This window comes from Aedes aegypti, chromosome 2, assembly GCF_002204515.2.
Source record: "Aedes aegypti strain LVP_AGWG chromosome 2, AaegL5.0 Primary Assembly, whole genome shotgun sequence".
Taxonomy (NCBI): domain Eukaryota; kingdom Metazoa; phylum Arthropoda; class Insecta; order Diptera; family Culicidae; genus Aedes; species Aedes aegypti.
The window spans coordinates 1,580,960-1,596,546 of record NC_035108.1 but is presented as its reverse complement, the minus strand read 5'-3'; the positions used below and the strand labels follow the sequence as shown (position 1 = coordinate 1,596,546).

The following is a 15,587-nucleotide window of genomic DNA, read 5'->3' as shown; positions in this document are numbered from 1 at the left end:
AACCTATAGAAAGCGGCACTGCATTCCCTCATTCGACCATTGATGTCGGCCAGCGGTCTGGCGTGTAACCGTCTGTGATAAATGTAACGTCTCCACTCGGGTCCATTCTGCCTAGAAGGAATGGAATCATCCGGATACTCCCGACTGAACCTTTGCACATCTCCGGACTGATGCAGAAACAGTTGTCGCAGCCGTTCACTTTGACTGGGCTGGACATGGAGCGTTGCACTGTAGGTGAACCTTGGCGGCTGGGACAGTGTGAAGTCCAGTCTGTGATACACTTGTGGCATTGTCCGGGCGGCTCCTCCTCCACCTGACCCGGAACCTTGTCCAGCATAGCTCGGGGGTGAAGCCGGAGGAGCAATCGAGATCTTATGCTCCTGGTAGTGACCGTACGTCTTCCGATTGTAGATGATCGACCGGAACGCTTGCTTGCACAGAGGACATTCAGCCTTAATCTACAAACATAAAAATGAAATTAGCAAATCAATATTATCTTTGTTGTAACACTGGAATTAGAGCATTGTTTTATAACATTGGTCATAATTATTGAACCCTTCGCTCCCACAGCCAGCCAATTGGTCCACAAAGGCACAAACAGCTTAATACAGGACTGGTAGCAATTGAGTGTATTCAATATAACATCTTTAGCGATCACATGTCTGACAAAGTGACTAAAAAGGGATGAAAAAAGAACAATCAGGATCAAAAAATAGACTAATCAACTATAGTTAACTCTCCCTTACGCGATATTCGTGTCTCGATATCGAGTTAGAGGACCATAGTAAAAGTTGGTATTTGCATTGGTTTTGTGTTTTATAACTCGGAGGTATCGAGCCTCGATAGTCCTTTAAATATTGTGTTATGGAGAGTTAACTGTACCAAAAATAAAAAAGGAACTAAATGAGGAAATATTTTTTAAGGATTCATTGTGACAATATTATAGTATGCAAGTTATTACCAAAGAGGAGTTTACAAAACAATTATACTTGCCAATTCGTCAACTGATTCTGCTCTTAAACACTTCTTATCTAGCAGATACCATGAATATTAGACAATTGCTTATAGCGGAATGTTCCTTTTTTGTCACGCTCCAACTTTATCAGGTTCCGATTTTGTCACGTTACGACTTTTTCAACAAATTATTTCGTTTTATCAATACGAAAAAAATAATATCTAATCTAATCTAATCTAAGTGCTTGCACAGCCAATATTGAAAAGCATCCTGGAAATACCGAAATTAATTCCAGTATTTTCTTGTCAGCATTAATGTTTGCAGCATATCAATGATTTGATACAAACATTAAAATGGCCAGGCCCACTGTGCAGACTTGGGGTTTGAAGATAATTCAAAAATTAACGTCGATCAGGTTATTCACGAGTGAATAACATGATAGACGAAAAATGTTGAAATACTGTAAAGGAAGAAACGGGGACAACCGTACCAACCGTTCCATTTAGGGAGATAGGCAACATCGTTGGGAGAGGCGTTGCTAAGAAAATTGATGCACACTCCATTGTTGTTTGTGGTCCTATTCCTGGGATGGGTATCAGGTATCAGGTATCAGAAGGCCGGCTCCAAAGGCACGTTCCCCACCAGTTGGGAGATTTGTGCCATCGCCATATTTGAGCCTATTTCATCATCTACCCGATGGGAGAGGAAAGGGAAGGGAAAGATGGGAGGAAATAGGAGTGGGGTCCCTTGAAGAGGGAAGATCGCATAAGCGAAATGAGAGCATGTAGCTCCATACCACAATGGGTTCGAACAGCGCCCTAAAAAGGGCACTGCAAAACGCATGAGCGTAAAGAGAGCCTATAGCTCATTACCACAGCGGGTTAAGAATAACAGGATGTCCTGAAGATTCAGGCTTCTGTATTCAGTTTCACTTAATAAGTGTTTACCAAGTAATTGGAATCGCATTTGCGCAAAAACTGGACAGTTACATATCAGGTGATACGAAGTTCCATAATCGGAGTCACAACTATCACACACAAATGAGTCAGCACGCTGAATATTTGCCATGTGATAGTTGAGTCGGCAGTGGCCTGTCAACGCTCTGACCAAGAGACTGCAATTCTGCTTTGACAGATTTGTTAAATACTTCGCCACCTTTGGAGATGGCTCAGTAATATACAATTTTGTTTGACGACACGACTCCAAACTATTCCAATATTGCTTGTGCTGAGTTGCCGCCCAAGAGTTTATCTGAAGCTTCACCCAGCACTTCGAAATTGGAATAGCCGGCTCAGGGCCAATGAAGTCATGCGATGCTCCATCACGAGCTAGCTCATCAGCCAATTCATTTCCAACGATGGAAGAATGGCCAGGTACCCATACAAGGTTTACAGAGTTGACTGAATTCAGTTCCTCAATTTGAGTTCGACATGCGATAACAAGCTTCGACCTTGAGTTGGCCGAAGCGAGAGCTTTTATAGCAGCCTGACTATCTGAACAGAAGTTTTACCGTATTAATTTTACCGTATTAAATTTTAGACTTGTTGATTGTTCCGTTGTCTACAAGATTATATTTATTTAGAATCATTTTTACTTACAAGAAGTCTTACAATCATTGAATTGCTTATGTTCTAAAAGTGTTCTAAAAGAGGCGGTACTTGGAGTTAACTTTTGGTATGTAAATATAAGCCAATCAGAATTTAGCACTATGCATTATAAGCGAAAAGAAATATAACCATTGGCCTCTTGCATCGTGAGAACGATGCACTTGGCGTAGGCAAGGAGATCGAATTACGCTATTGCATATATCGATTGTCTGGAATGATCGTTGGCGTCAGAGTGTAGTGACAATGACATGGGTCATTGCCTGAGTTGTAATTTGGAAAAGGTTGGCAATAATTTGGTTTGAATGTTAGCATGATATGAATGCTTGGGAATTGTGAAGTAAGGTTTTTATGATCGTGGGAAGGTTCAGCATTTCAGTTGATGTGAAATTTAGTTTTACTGTTTTATGCTTTTCACACTCTTAAGGATTTGTGAGAGCTAGGAAACGTTCTGTAATTTGATATTCTTTATGAACATCGGAACATGAACATGTTCTAATGCTTGAGATGAATTATTTATGTTTTTTGAATATTAACTTTGTAATGCAAGTCTATCATGCTACACCTCCACCCTTCGGGAGAGTAATGTATCGAAGAAAAATTACTCGTGTATAGCTATGCTCCAAATACCGTTTACATAAAAAATATACTTATTTGATCCTATCGAATTTCAAGCTTCTTAGTGTTATTCTAAGAAATTTTACCTACCCCATTTGATTGTCATTTTTTTTTGTGTTTTATTCTCTTTTTTATGGGTGTTAGGCTCGGTGGATCTCTTTTGTATTAAAATTTATTGTTAGTTATCGATACAATGATTAAATCAAAACTTTGTGTTTTTTTTTTTTTTTTTTTTTTTTTTTTATTTTTATGCTTTAATAAGTCGATTTTTGTGAACTGTAATATTCTCATTATTTTGTGTCAAATAGTGATTAATTTTACAATTTGGGTCATTGATTTCGACTATTTTATAAGGTCCTGAATAAAATGAATCAAGTTTTTTTCTGTTTTCTACGGTTAAATATACTAAATCTCCAATATTTAGATTTATTGGGTTGATATTTTGATTTGCTTGATTTGTTCGTATTAATTTTTGATCAATTAATTTTCTTCTAGCGATTTCATTTGATTTCTGAATTTTAAATTTAAGTTCATGATAATAGTCCTCGTAATTATAAAGTGGTTCTATGCCTTTTTCGTATATTTCGTTGGGTAGTTGAGCTTTTCTGCCAAAAACTAATTCAAATGGTGTAAATTGATGATCTGAATGTGGAGTGGTGTTATAGGAAAAACTGTAAAATTTTAACCAATCATCCCAATCTGTATGGTGTTTATTTGTAAAGGATCTCAGATATTCATTCAAACATCTGTGATTTCTCTCTAATGAACCAATAGTTTGGGGATGATAAGCCGTTGAAAAGTTTTGTTTAATTTCCAAAATTTTGCAAATTTGTTCTAAGGTTTGATTTTTAAATTCGGTTCCTTGATCTGACCTCAATTCAAGGAAATTTCCGTACACTAATATGAAATGATCGACTAATGCCTTGGCAATGACATTAGCTTCTTTGCTTGCCGTTGGTATTAAAACAACATACTTCGTTAAATCACATTGGATTGTAACTATGTATCTATTTTTGTTATTACTTAATGGAAGTGGTCCAACTGTATCAATTGAAATCACTTCAAATGGTGTGGAAGGTGTTGTGGTAACTATCATATTTTCTTTAGTATGTTTAGTAATTTTATTTTTTTTACATAACTCACAGGATTTTACGAACTGTGATATGCAACCTTTCATATCCTTCCATTTATATTTTTCTCTTATTTTGAGATAAAGTCTATGTTGTCCAATATGACCTCCTAATGGGATCTCATGGTTAATTCTTATTATTTCATGTATTTCATTTTTATCCGTTATGAATTTTGGCGGATTGTAAATTATTATTTGCACGTGTCTAACTTTTTCATTTGTTATTTTTTTGAAAATATTTATAGGCCATAACTTGAAAAGTTCATTATCCGAAGATAAAGCAATCTTTTTAATTTTCATCGTAAGTAATAATTTTTCTAATTTCAGAAGAGCAAACTCAAGTGTTTGACTTCCGTTTCTTATAAACTGTTGTTGCACTGATGCAACATGTTTTTTACTGTTCTTTGAAAAAATTATCATTTCAAGAACATTGTTATCATAACTAATTCTTAACTTATGCAATTTGTTGGTAATGCTTGGATTTTCAGTTACGTAAGTAGAGAGGTGATCAGGCTCTTTACTAACAGTAACCTTTGGTGTTTCTGCGGGTGTTGTAGTTTGATTTTGTTCTCGGGTCATTGCTCTTGTATTAACCTTCAAAATATTTATATTTTTCAATTCTTCAGACGTTGTGACAATACGTGACAGTGCGTCTGCGATTACATTAGCTTTGCCTTGTATGTATTCTACGACAAAGTCAAATTCTTCTAAGTCTAAACGCATATTTGTGAGTTTCGAGTTTGGATTTTTCATTCCAAACAGGAATACTAACGGTCTATGGTCTGTTCTTACAACGAACTTTTTTCCATACAAATAAGGTTTAAAGTAGTTAATAGCCCAGTGTATCGCTGTTAACTCTTTCAAAATTACTGGTTTATTTTTTTCTCCTTTCGTAAAGGTTTTACTTGCGAAAGCTATCGGTAGCTCGCTATTTTCAAATTGTTGAGACAGTACTGCTCCACAAGCAATGTCTGAAGCATCTGTCGTCAAGATAAATTGTTTATTAAAATCAGGATATTGAAGAATCATTGGTGACATTAAATAATTGCGTAATGATTCGAATGAATATTGACATCCATCCGTCCACATAAATTTTGAATTTTTCTTAAGTAAATTATTCAAAGGACTAGCAATTTTTGCAAAGTTTGGAACAAATTTCCTGTAGTAATTGCAGAAAGCTACAAATCGTCTAACATCATCCGCATTGGATGGAACTGGATAATTTTTAATTGTATCAAATTTAGAAGGATCAGGTAATATTCCTTTATCAGTTATTTTGTGACCTAGATAAGTCACTTCTGATTGAAAAAATTTACATTTACTTAGATTGAGTTTTAAATTATAGTGTCTCAATCTGTCAAAAACTTGTGTAAGATTCATTAGATGGTGGTTTACTGAACAACCAATCACAATGATGTCATCAATATAAATAAAAGCTAATTCGGGTGTCAATCCAGCCATGGCGATTGTCATCATACGCTGGAAACTATTTGGACTTATATTTAATCCAAATGGTAAACGCGTAAAATGATAATGTCCAGACTGTGTTGAAAACGCTGTGAATTTTCTTGAGTTCTCATCTAGTGGGATTTGATGAAAACCAGACATCAAGTCCAACGTGGAAAAATATTTAGCTCTTCCCAATTGATCCAAAATAGTATCAATCCTGGGGAGAGGAAATTTATCAGCAAGGATTTTTTTGTTAAGCTGTCGAAAATCGACAACTAAACGCCATCTCTTGTCATTAGTATCCGATTTTTTCGGTACCAACAAAATTGGAGAATTATATGGGGATACTGAGTGTTCGATAATGTTTTCACCCAGCATCTTATCCACTTGTTTCTGAATTTCATTGGTTTGGGCATGTAAGTTTTTGTAATTCGGAATATATATCGGACAGTTGTCCTGCAGAGGAATTTCCTGAGTATAAAAATTGTTAAAGGTTAAAACATCATCAGGTAAACTAAAAATGTCGTGATATTCTGCAATGAGGTTCTGTAAACCTTTTACTGCATCTAAAGGTATTCCAATAGTTTTAATTTGATTCAGAATGTCTTGCTGACGATTCTTCTTATTTTTAATACTACTATTAATTTTCATTATATGGTAATTATAGAGTGGTTCCATTATAGGTTGGAATCGTGAATACAATATATGTACAGGATTTTCTGTAGTGTTGATAAATTTAACATAAGGGTTATTAGATGATATGATAGTATTTCCACAGAAAACGCCTGGCAATATTTCCTGTGAATGCACAACCATATCGTATGTATATGGAATATTTATAATTCGCCTAATGACTTCACTTCTTTTCGGTAAGATAAAGCCATTGTTTAAGTTGTCTTGAATTGGTATAGTTATTTCTTCATTATTTACATTAAACTTAAGTAACCAAGACTCATAATCAATTATGCATCTATGGGAACTTAAGAAATCGCGGCCTAAAATGCCGTCTGTCATAATAGGGAATTCATCATTTACAAGGTGGAATTTATGCTTGATGCACAGTCCTCCTTCAAAATATAGGTCAGTTACTGCTGACGCGATGGTTTCAACCGTGTCATCAGTGATACCTGTTAACTTGATCTTCTCCGTTATATTTATTAGATAGCTGGGGTGTATTTTGCTACGTTTGAAAATAGATATGTCTGCTCCACAATCTATTATGAATGTGTTTGTAGTGTTTGTCATCTGAACATTGACCGATATGAAATTGGACGCGTTCAGATTCATCGTGAGTACGGGAACAGACCTGTTGTTCCTAAAAAATGATTTGGAACTTGTTGAGGTTGTTGGTGTTGCCTTTGCGGTGGCATCATGTTACTTGGCACCATACTTACCGGTTGAGGCAATGCACCGTTTGGCGCAAATTGACTGGAAAGCATTGAACCATCTACTTCATTCATATGATATAATCGTCTATTACCGGAATGGTTCCAGTTTTGTTGTCTTGGATGTTGATGATTGGTATTTTGGTAATTGTATCTTAAAAATCTGTTTGATGATTGTTGAGGAAAATTTGGTGTGGTTTGACGCGTATTATTACGTGTGAAACCTCTAAAATTACCTCTAGAGTTGTTGCCATTGTTGCGATTTTGATAATTTGATTGATAACTTGGCTTATTTTGAGGAGATTTCTTTCTCATCTGTAACATTGACACAGATGGTTCGTTGTTAAAATTCTCGTTTTCCATAACGATATTCAATGCCTCAGAAAGCGAATCAAATTTTCCAACTTTCAAAAGCATTTTTGTTTCCTGCTTCTGTGATGCGATAATCAAGGATTGAATGGCAGCCTTGTTTGCTAATTTTTTTGCTACTTCATTAGGTACTTCTTCTCTAATGTAAGCTTGTTTCAATTTATCTGCTAGTATGTCTACTTCCTTGGTAAACCCAGAAGTTTCTTGGCCTTTTTTTGGTTTAATATTTTTCAAGTTAGCGAGAGCTAATTCTGAACTGCTTTTGTCAGTACAGTCAGCAGAAATTTTATCCACAATTTCTTGGTAATTAGCCGGAACGCCAGTAAACAAATCTCTGGCCTTACCAGTCAACCTAGTCAAAATGAGCTGAATGGCAGGGGCTTGCTGATCTGCTGGCACTATAGTTTGCACCAATCTGATAGCATCAATAAATGATTTTACACCTCCTGGATTTCCATCGTAAGAGGGAATCAGTGATGCTAATTCAGATGCTGTTTTTATGTTCAATGCCATTTTAACTTTTTTGAAATCTTGATCAGTCTAATATTGAATATTATTGCGTAACTAAGTGATTTTAATGATATTGGTTTTGAATATTTCTTAAGTTTTGTTTCTAGTATATAAATTATTTCATCATAATCAAGACGTGCTGCTTTTATAAAGAAATCAACATGTCTATTATCTAAAACATCTTCATATTTCAAAAGAGTTTGTACGACTTTATTGTATATGGTTTTAGTTAAAAGAATTTTATCCTTTAGAGTACTTTTAAGGTATCTTCTAAAAGGAGATTTTTTTAAGTTTGTTTTAATATTATGTAGTTTTCCAATTAAATTTTGTATTTCTAATTCAATTCCACTCATTGAAAACTTTTAAAGTTGATCATAAGGTTAATTGCATAATAAAAAAAAATAAAATTTTTCTTTTATAGTTTTTCGCTCAGGGGCAACCATGTGATTGGATCGTCTCCTGGCAAATTTTCAATTCTTGCTATCAATTCTTCCCACGTACGGGGGGTTGTGTTTCTTTCAAAAGGTGCAAATGGTTCTGGACCATTACCCTTTTCAACTTCATTTAAAAATTTGAGAAAATCTTCCCATTCAATGTCATTCATTTTAAAATTTTAATTATAATTCATATAGTTAAGAAAAATATCAATACCAAATGAAATTTACTAATAAAGGCATAAACTTTCATTTATGTTCACCATATAAATCATAACATATTATTTCTTAATAGGGAATATTCATTCTTCTGTTATTTTCCAATATAATTATAAAAGTAGATTTACAATGCACAATTCACATATGAAAATTATTAATTAATGTTAGTAATCAATTACGGATTTGATACGCTCACCAATAGTTGTCTTCCTACGGGTAATTCTGCTCATCGCCATGTTCCTGGCTCTGGCACGATCGTTGCACCTCGGTCACTGCTGCTGCTTGTTGATGTTGTTCTAACTGTACGTTCTCATCTTCGTAGGGGCAGCTCCATGTTGCCGGTTTGCCCTTTGTTGGGGCGGCTCCAAGTTGCCGGTTCGCCCGTGGATAATTAATTTTCGTTTTCAATTCACTGCACCGCGGGATTTTCTTGTGTCACGCGATTCTGATTTTCCGCACAATTTGAAGATTATTTTGTTCACTTTACTGGATCTCGTTACAATTGTTCAGTTTATTTTTATCGAATGATTTAAAATGTTTATTTTTATTCACTGCACTTGATTTCTTACTCAAACTTTTTCCAGTACAGCAATACTCTTAGCTGCTTTGAGTGCATTTTTTCGAGTGTTCTTCTTTATCATGTTGTAAACCATTATCACTGTTTGGATACCAACCATCACCAAAATTAGCCACAACTTTAATGCATTTTCCTCATGGAACTGTTGATGGTTTTCTAGGAGATTAGTTATTTGAACATTTGCGTCGCCTTCGTTGGACGACTTTGATGCGCCTTTTCCCATAATTGAATCTCACTTATCACTTGAATCTCACTAGCACTGTTTGAAAAACTTCCGATTTTTGTTTTGTTTTTTCACTTGTTTGCTTCATGCAAAATCAATCACTAGATCATCTAGTTGGTGATCAATAATAATCCACTTCGGACTCCGAAAGATTCGAAAGTCACCGGTCGCCATTTACCGTATTAATTTTACCGTATTAAATTTTAGACTTGTTGATTGTTCCGTTGTCTACAAGATTATATTTATTTAGAATCATTTTTACTTACAAGAAGTCTTACAATCATTGAATTGCTTATGTTCTAAAAGTGTTCTAAAAGAGGCGGTACTTGGAGTTAACTTTTGGTATGTAAATATAAGCCAATCAGAATTTAGCACTATGCATTATAAGCGAAAAGAAATATAACCATTGGCCTCTTGCATCGTGAGAACGATGCACTTGGCGTAGGCAAGGAGATCGAATTACGCTATTGCATATATCGATTGTCTGGAATGATCGTTGGCGTCAGAGTGTAGTGACAATGACATGGGTCATTGCCTGAGTTGTAATTTGGAAAAGGTTGGCAATAATTTGGTTTGAATGTTAGCATGATATGAATGCTTGGGAATTGTGAAGTAAGGTTTTTATGATCGTGGGAAGGTTCAGCATTTCAGTTGATGTGAAATTTAGTTTTACTGTTTTATGCTTTTCACACTCTTAAGGATTTGTGAGAGCTAGGAAACGTTCTGTAATTTGATATTCTTTATGAACATCGGAACATGAACATGTTCTAATGCTTGAGATGAATTATTTATGTTTTTTGAATATTAACTTTGTAATGCAAGTCTATCATGCTACAAAGTATATGACTTTACCCATTACTAGAGATGTACCGAATAGCACTATTCGGCCTTCGGCCGAATACCGGATAGTTGGAAAATTATTATTCGGCCAAACGAATATTCGGCCGAACATTCGGCCGAATAATGACCTAATATTCGGCCAAACAAAATCCTAATATTCGGCCGAATAACACCGTCTAATTTCTCTAAAACTATATGTTTAATCCTGCACGGGAAAAAAAATCTGTGGTAAAATTTACTATTGTAGCTGACTACGCTCATTCTTAAAACTACCCTGGATTTTCAGAACAATTTACCATGTTTGTAGTACATTCCACCACATTACTGGTACATTTGACAGAAATCATTTTCCATCATTCGTCCATCTGATTTCGAATGCAGACATGGTAAAATCAAGCGCATTTCTGGTCTGCTGAAAATTGCCGGTGCGAGCGCTTAAGCTAACCCCCAAAAATGGTAGTTTTTACCACACATTTTTTTTGCGTGTGGATAAAGAAAAAAAAAACGAATTTGCTTAAGTAGGGAAAGCTTCTACGGTGAAAATTTGAACGGATTATGAATGAAAATGAATGATCGTCCTCTTGAGCTTTTGAAACCAATTTGTAGAAATCACAAAAACAGTAAATTTCAAAGATCTTTCGTATTTCTAAAGTAAGGGATCTGTATTCTATTGATAGCACTTTTTATCCATCTCATGTTTTGTTAAAAAATAACCCAATATACGTCACTAGATTTCTCATTCGACTTTAGGAAGTGTTTCAAAGAAATTGGAACAAACAGACTGCAGACCACTGACTAGCATAATACAGGAAGAACTTGAGCAGGTGTCTCAAACCAAACAATATCGAAAGAATGGAAAGTGCGGAATGAAGAATGTTAACGGTTAATATTAAAAGCATTGAGTCCATACGCGTCAAACTAGTCTAGTGGTTCCTTACAGCCCCAGAAAAATGATTATAAAGCTATCAGTACACTATGGCAAATATTTGGCATGGATTGATACAGTGCCAAACAAATGTTTGTCATCGCATAGATTTGGTTGGTGTTGAAACCTATGTTTGTCTGTTGGTTTATGCCTAGCGAAATATTTGCACCATTAGCAAAGCTAATAATGTTAGCTTAGGCTCATTTGCAGAGAATGCCTTATGTATTGAGCAGCACCGTAGTCATCTTAATGCCATAGATCGGATAAATTCTCACATTTTTTTAATATTGTTCCCATAGAATGTATGAAACGAAAATTTTAATGTATCATCATTTGAATTAATTCTTTGATTTTTAACTTTTCTTAAATAGTTAATTTTGTTACTATTCGGTCACTATTCGGCCTATTCGGCCGAATAACGGAATTCATTATTCGGCAGACCGAATATTCGGCAAAATCAAAATAATCGAGATATTCGGCCCGAATATTCGGCCGGCCGAATATTCGGTACATCTCTACCCATTACGCGCTGTTGAAGTGCTGATTGCACTCCACACATAAGAGCAAATATTTCCGCCTGAAAAACGGTGCAGTTTCTACCAAGTGAGTAAAACTGATTCAGCCTTAGCTCACGAGAATATACTCCTGCACCAGCTCTACCTTCAAGAAGGGAGCCATCAGTGTAACATACTATATTGTTTGATATACTTCTTTCCAAATAGCCAGACGTCCACTCTTCCCGTGAAGGGAATTGTGTGATAAATGTCCTGTAAGGAAAGTTACAAGCAATTGTGAGATCACTTGGAGCAAGGACAATTTTGTCCCAATTCACCAAAAGTGGAAACAACGAAGTGTGTGTAGATCTACGATTCACTGGATTTTTCTCCAGTAGATCCAGTACCCATAAACGGTAAGAGCAAGAAAGTGCTTCTTGTTTAAGATATATGTGTAGTGGCGCAACGTCGAAAAGGGCCTCGAGCGCTGCTGTGGGAGTTGTAGAGAACGCACCAGACATCGCCATCAAGCACATCCTTTGGAGATGGCCCAATTTTGATTGGATTGTTCTCACTTCGCCCTTTTGCCACCACACAAGACATCCATATGCCAATATTGGTCGAACAACTGTTGTGTAAATCCATTTGATATATTTGGGTTTGAGGCCCCAAGTTTTACCAAAGGTTCGCCGGCATTGACCGAAGGCCATGCAACCTTTTTACTCTGAAATCAATGTGAGGTGTCCATGAAAGTTTGGAATCTAGAATGACTCCGACATACTTTACTTGATCAGTCACATTAATCTCAGTGCCAAAAAGACGTAAAGGTCGAATTCCATCGCGGTTTCGTCTTTCCGTAAAAAGAACAATAGATGTTTTATTCGGGTTAACCGAAAGGCCATATTGGCGACAACAACTCTCGACTACCTGAAGAGCACTTTGCATCAGGTCGAATAGGGTGCTTATGCACATACCAACTATCAGAGCTAGATAGTCGTCGGCGAATCCATAAGTTGGAAAACCGCTACTATTGAGTTGCCTCAAAAGCGTATCTGCTACGAGATTCCACAAAAGTGGTGACAAGACTCCCCCTTGGGGGCATCCGCAAACACTCAATTTTCGAATCGCTGCTTGACGCAATGTCGAGAAGAGATGTCGGTTTTTGAGCATTTGATGAATCCAATTGGTAATCATTGCACTATGGTCCAGGAATCAGTTTTACGCGGAAAGATGCATTTTGAGCTTTAGAACGAAACATTAGACAAAAACGGTCTTCTACAAAGTTGTTTGTATTTGTAAGGTCCTTTGTTTGGTGTTATTGAAAATTAGGGTGGACCACATTTTCATAGAAAATGTGTAACTAACTTTCTTATTTGTAGAAATTATATTATACATGCTTCAGCAAAGTTGTAGACCATTCAATTTCAAGCAACTTTGCCAAAAAAAGTTTTTTTGTATCTCTTAAATTGATCGATTTAGAACTATTTTCCTACGGTGACATAGGGTGGTCCGAACAAAACTGGTTTTCTGGCTCTAGAGTTTTCAATTCAAATTTCTCATCAAAGTAGTCTATGAAACACTTTTAGAGCTTTAAAAAATGCGTAATTTGGTGAGTGAAGAAACTCGCTATCTCCTTCCGTTTGGGAGTTATTGTTGTTTTTCTCTCAAAAACATGCCTACTTTGATTGAGAATATCTCTGATTGGGGCAAACATAAAAAATATCTTTTGACGGCATTCAAAAGACAAAATAAAATTGTATATTATTTAAAAAAATTACGGATGTGTTATTTTTGTAACTCTAATAAAATGTCTTTAAAAACAAATATTTTTTATCACAAAAACCTCAATAACTTTTGAACTAAAATAGATATCATCAATCTTTTTGCATGAAAATTTGCGTTTTATTAAGTTCTAAAAGTCGTTCATAGACAACTTTGACGAGAAACTAATATTAAAAAAACTAGAGTTGAAAAACTTATTTTTGTTGGACCACCCTGCGATAATTAGGAAAAAATGCTCTAGATTGGACAAATTTTGAGCTACAGAAAAACTTTTTTTGGCAAAGTTGGTCAAAATTGCAAGTTCTACCGCTTTACCTAAGAGTATATACCAGTATTTTTGCAAATAAAAAAGTTGATTATATGATTTGTGTGATATTGTGGGCCACCCTATTTTTAAATGTCACAGTATGAAAGCTTACATTTTAAGAAACAATTTTGTAGAAGATCATTTTTGTCTAAAATTTTATTTTCATGCTCAAAACGCAAAATAATGAAAAAAATACATACTATGAAAATCTTCAACATAGTTTTAGAGCCCTATCTTTCTTATTTCAGATTTCTCGTCAAAGCGGTCTATGAACGACTTTAAGAACTCACCAAAACGCAAATTTCCATGCAAAAATATTGTTGATATCTATTTTAGTTCAAAAGTTATTAAAGTTTTTCTGCTTAAAATCCTTTGTTTTTCAGTGCATTTTATTAGAGTTACAAAAATAACACATCTGTAATTTTTTGATATAATATACAATTTTATTTTGGCTTTTGAATGCCGTCAAAAGATATTTTTTATGTCTGCCCCAATCAGAGATATTCTCAATCAAAGTAGGCATGTTTTTGAGAGAAAATCAACAATAACTCCCAAACGGAAGGAGATAGCGAGTTTCTTCACTCACCAAATTACGCATTTTTTAAAGCTCTAAAAGTGTTTCATAGACTACTTTGATGAGAAATTTGAATTGAAAACTCTAGAGCCAGAAAACCAGTTTTGTTCGGACCACCCTATGTCACCGTAGGAAAATAGCTCTAAATCGATCAATTTAAGAGATACAAAAAAACTTTTTTTGGCAAAGTTGCTTGAAATTGAATGGTCTACAACTTTGCTGAAGCATGTATAATATAATTTCTACAAATAAGAAAGTTAGTTACACAATTTCTATGAAAATGTGGTCCACCCTAATTTTCAATAACACCAAACAAAGGACCTTACAAATACAAACAACTTTGTAGAAGACCGTTTTTGTCTAATGTTTCATTCTAAAGCTCAAAATGCATCTTTCCGCGTAAAACTGATTCCTGGACCACTGTGCATTGTAGGTAGCCTATGGTTTCGTGCGGCTTCCAATATGGCATCGAAAGACACGTTATCAAAGGCACCCTCAATATCCAAGAAAACACCCAAGCACGATTGCTTCTGAGCGAATGCTTTCTCGATATCGTATACAACTTTGTGTAAAAGAGTCACAGTGGACTTTCCAGATTGGTAAGCATGTTGATTCACATGAAGAGGCATGTTTGCCAAATAAACATCACGGATGTGATGATCGATAATCCGTTCCAGACATTTCAGAAGAAAAGAGGTCAGACTGATTGGTCTAAAACTCTTCGCTTCCTCATACGACGCACGTCCTCCTTTTGGGATAAACTTTACAGTAATATCACGCCAGGGTTTGGGAATGTACCCGGTAGCAAAACTGCTTACAAGTAGCTTTTTCAAAACATGTTTGATAAACTCAAATCCCTTTTGGAGCAGAACAGGATAAATCCCATCCGCTCCTGGAGATTTGAAAGGAGCAAAACTATTAAGTGCCCATTGAATCGATTCAGTAGTTACGATACTGCGAGCCGAGGCCAGAGACTCGTAACTACATGAAAAGACATTTGGTTCATCCGTAGATGCTATGTCCACACATCCGGGGAAGTGTGTATTGAATAAACATTCTAAAACTTCTTCATCGGAAGAAGTAAAGTCACCATTAGGTAAGCGAATTTCGTTCACTTGGAAATCCTTAGATTTTGCAAGAATTTTGTTCAACCGACTGACTTCACTCAAACTGGAAACATTTGTACAAAGGTT

General features: G+C 35.6%; 1 protein-coding gene across 1 annotated transcript in view; it reads right to left on the bottom strand.

Moving 5' to 3' along the window:
• The window catches only part of LOC5570941 (E3 ubiquitin-protein ligase Topors), a 43,811-nt gene that overhangs the window by 14,095 nt on the left and 14,129 nt on the right, over window positions 1-15,587 (bottom strand). The window contains exon 2 of the mRNA XM_001653358.2: window positions 4-458. Within this exon, the coding sequence (XP_001653408.1) occupies window positions 4-458 (455 nt within the window). The remainder of the gene's footprint in view (window positions 1-3; window positions 459-15,587) is intronic.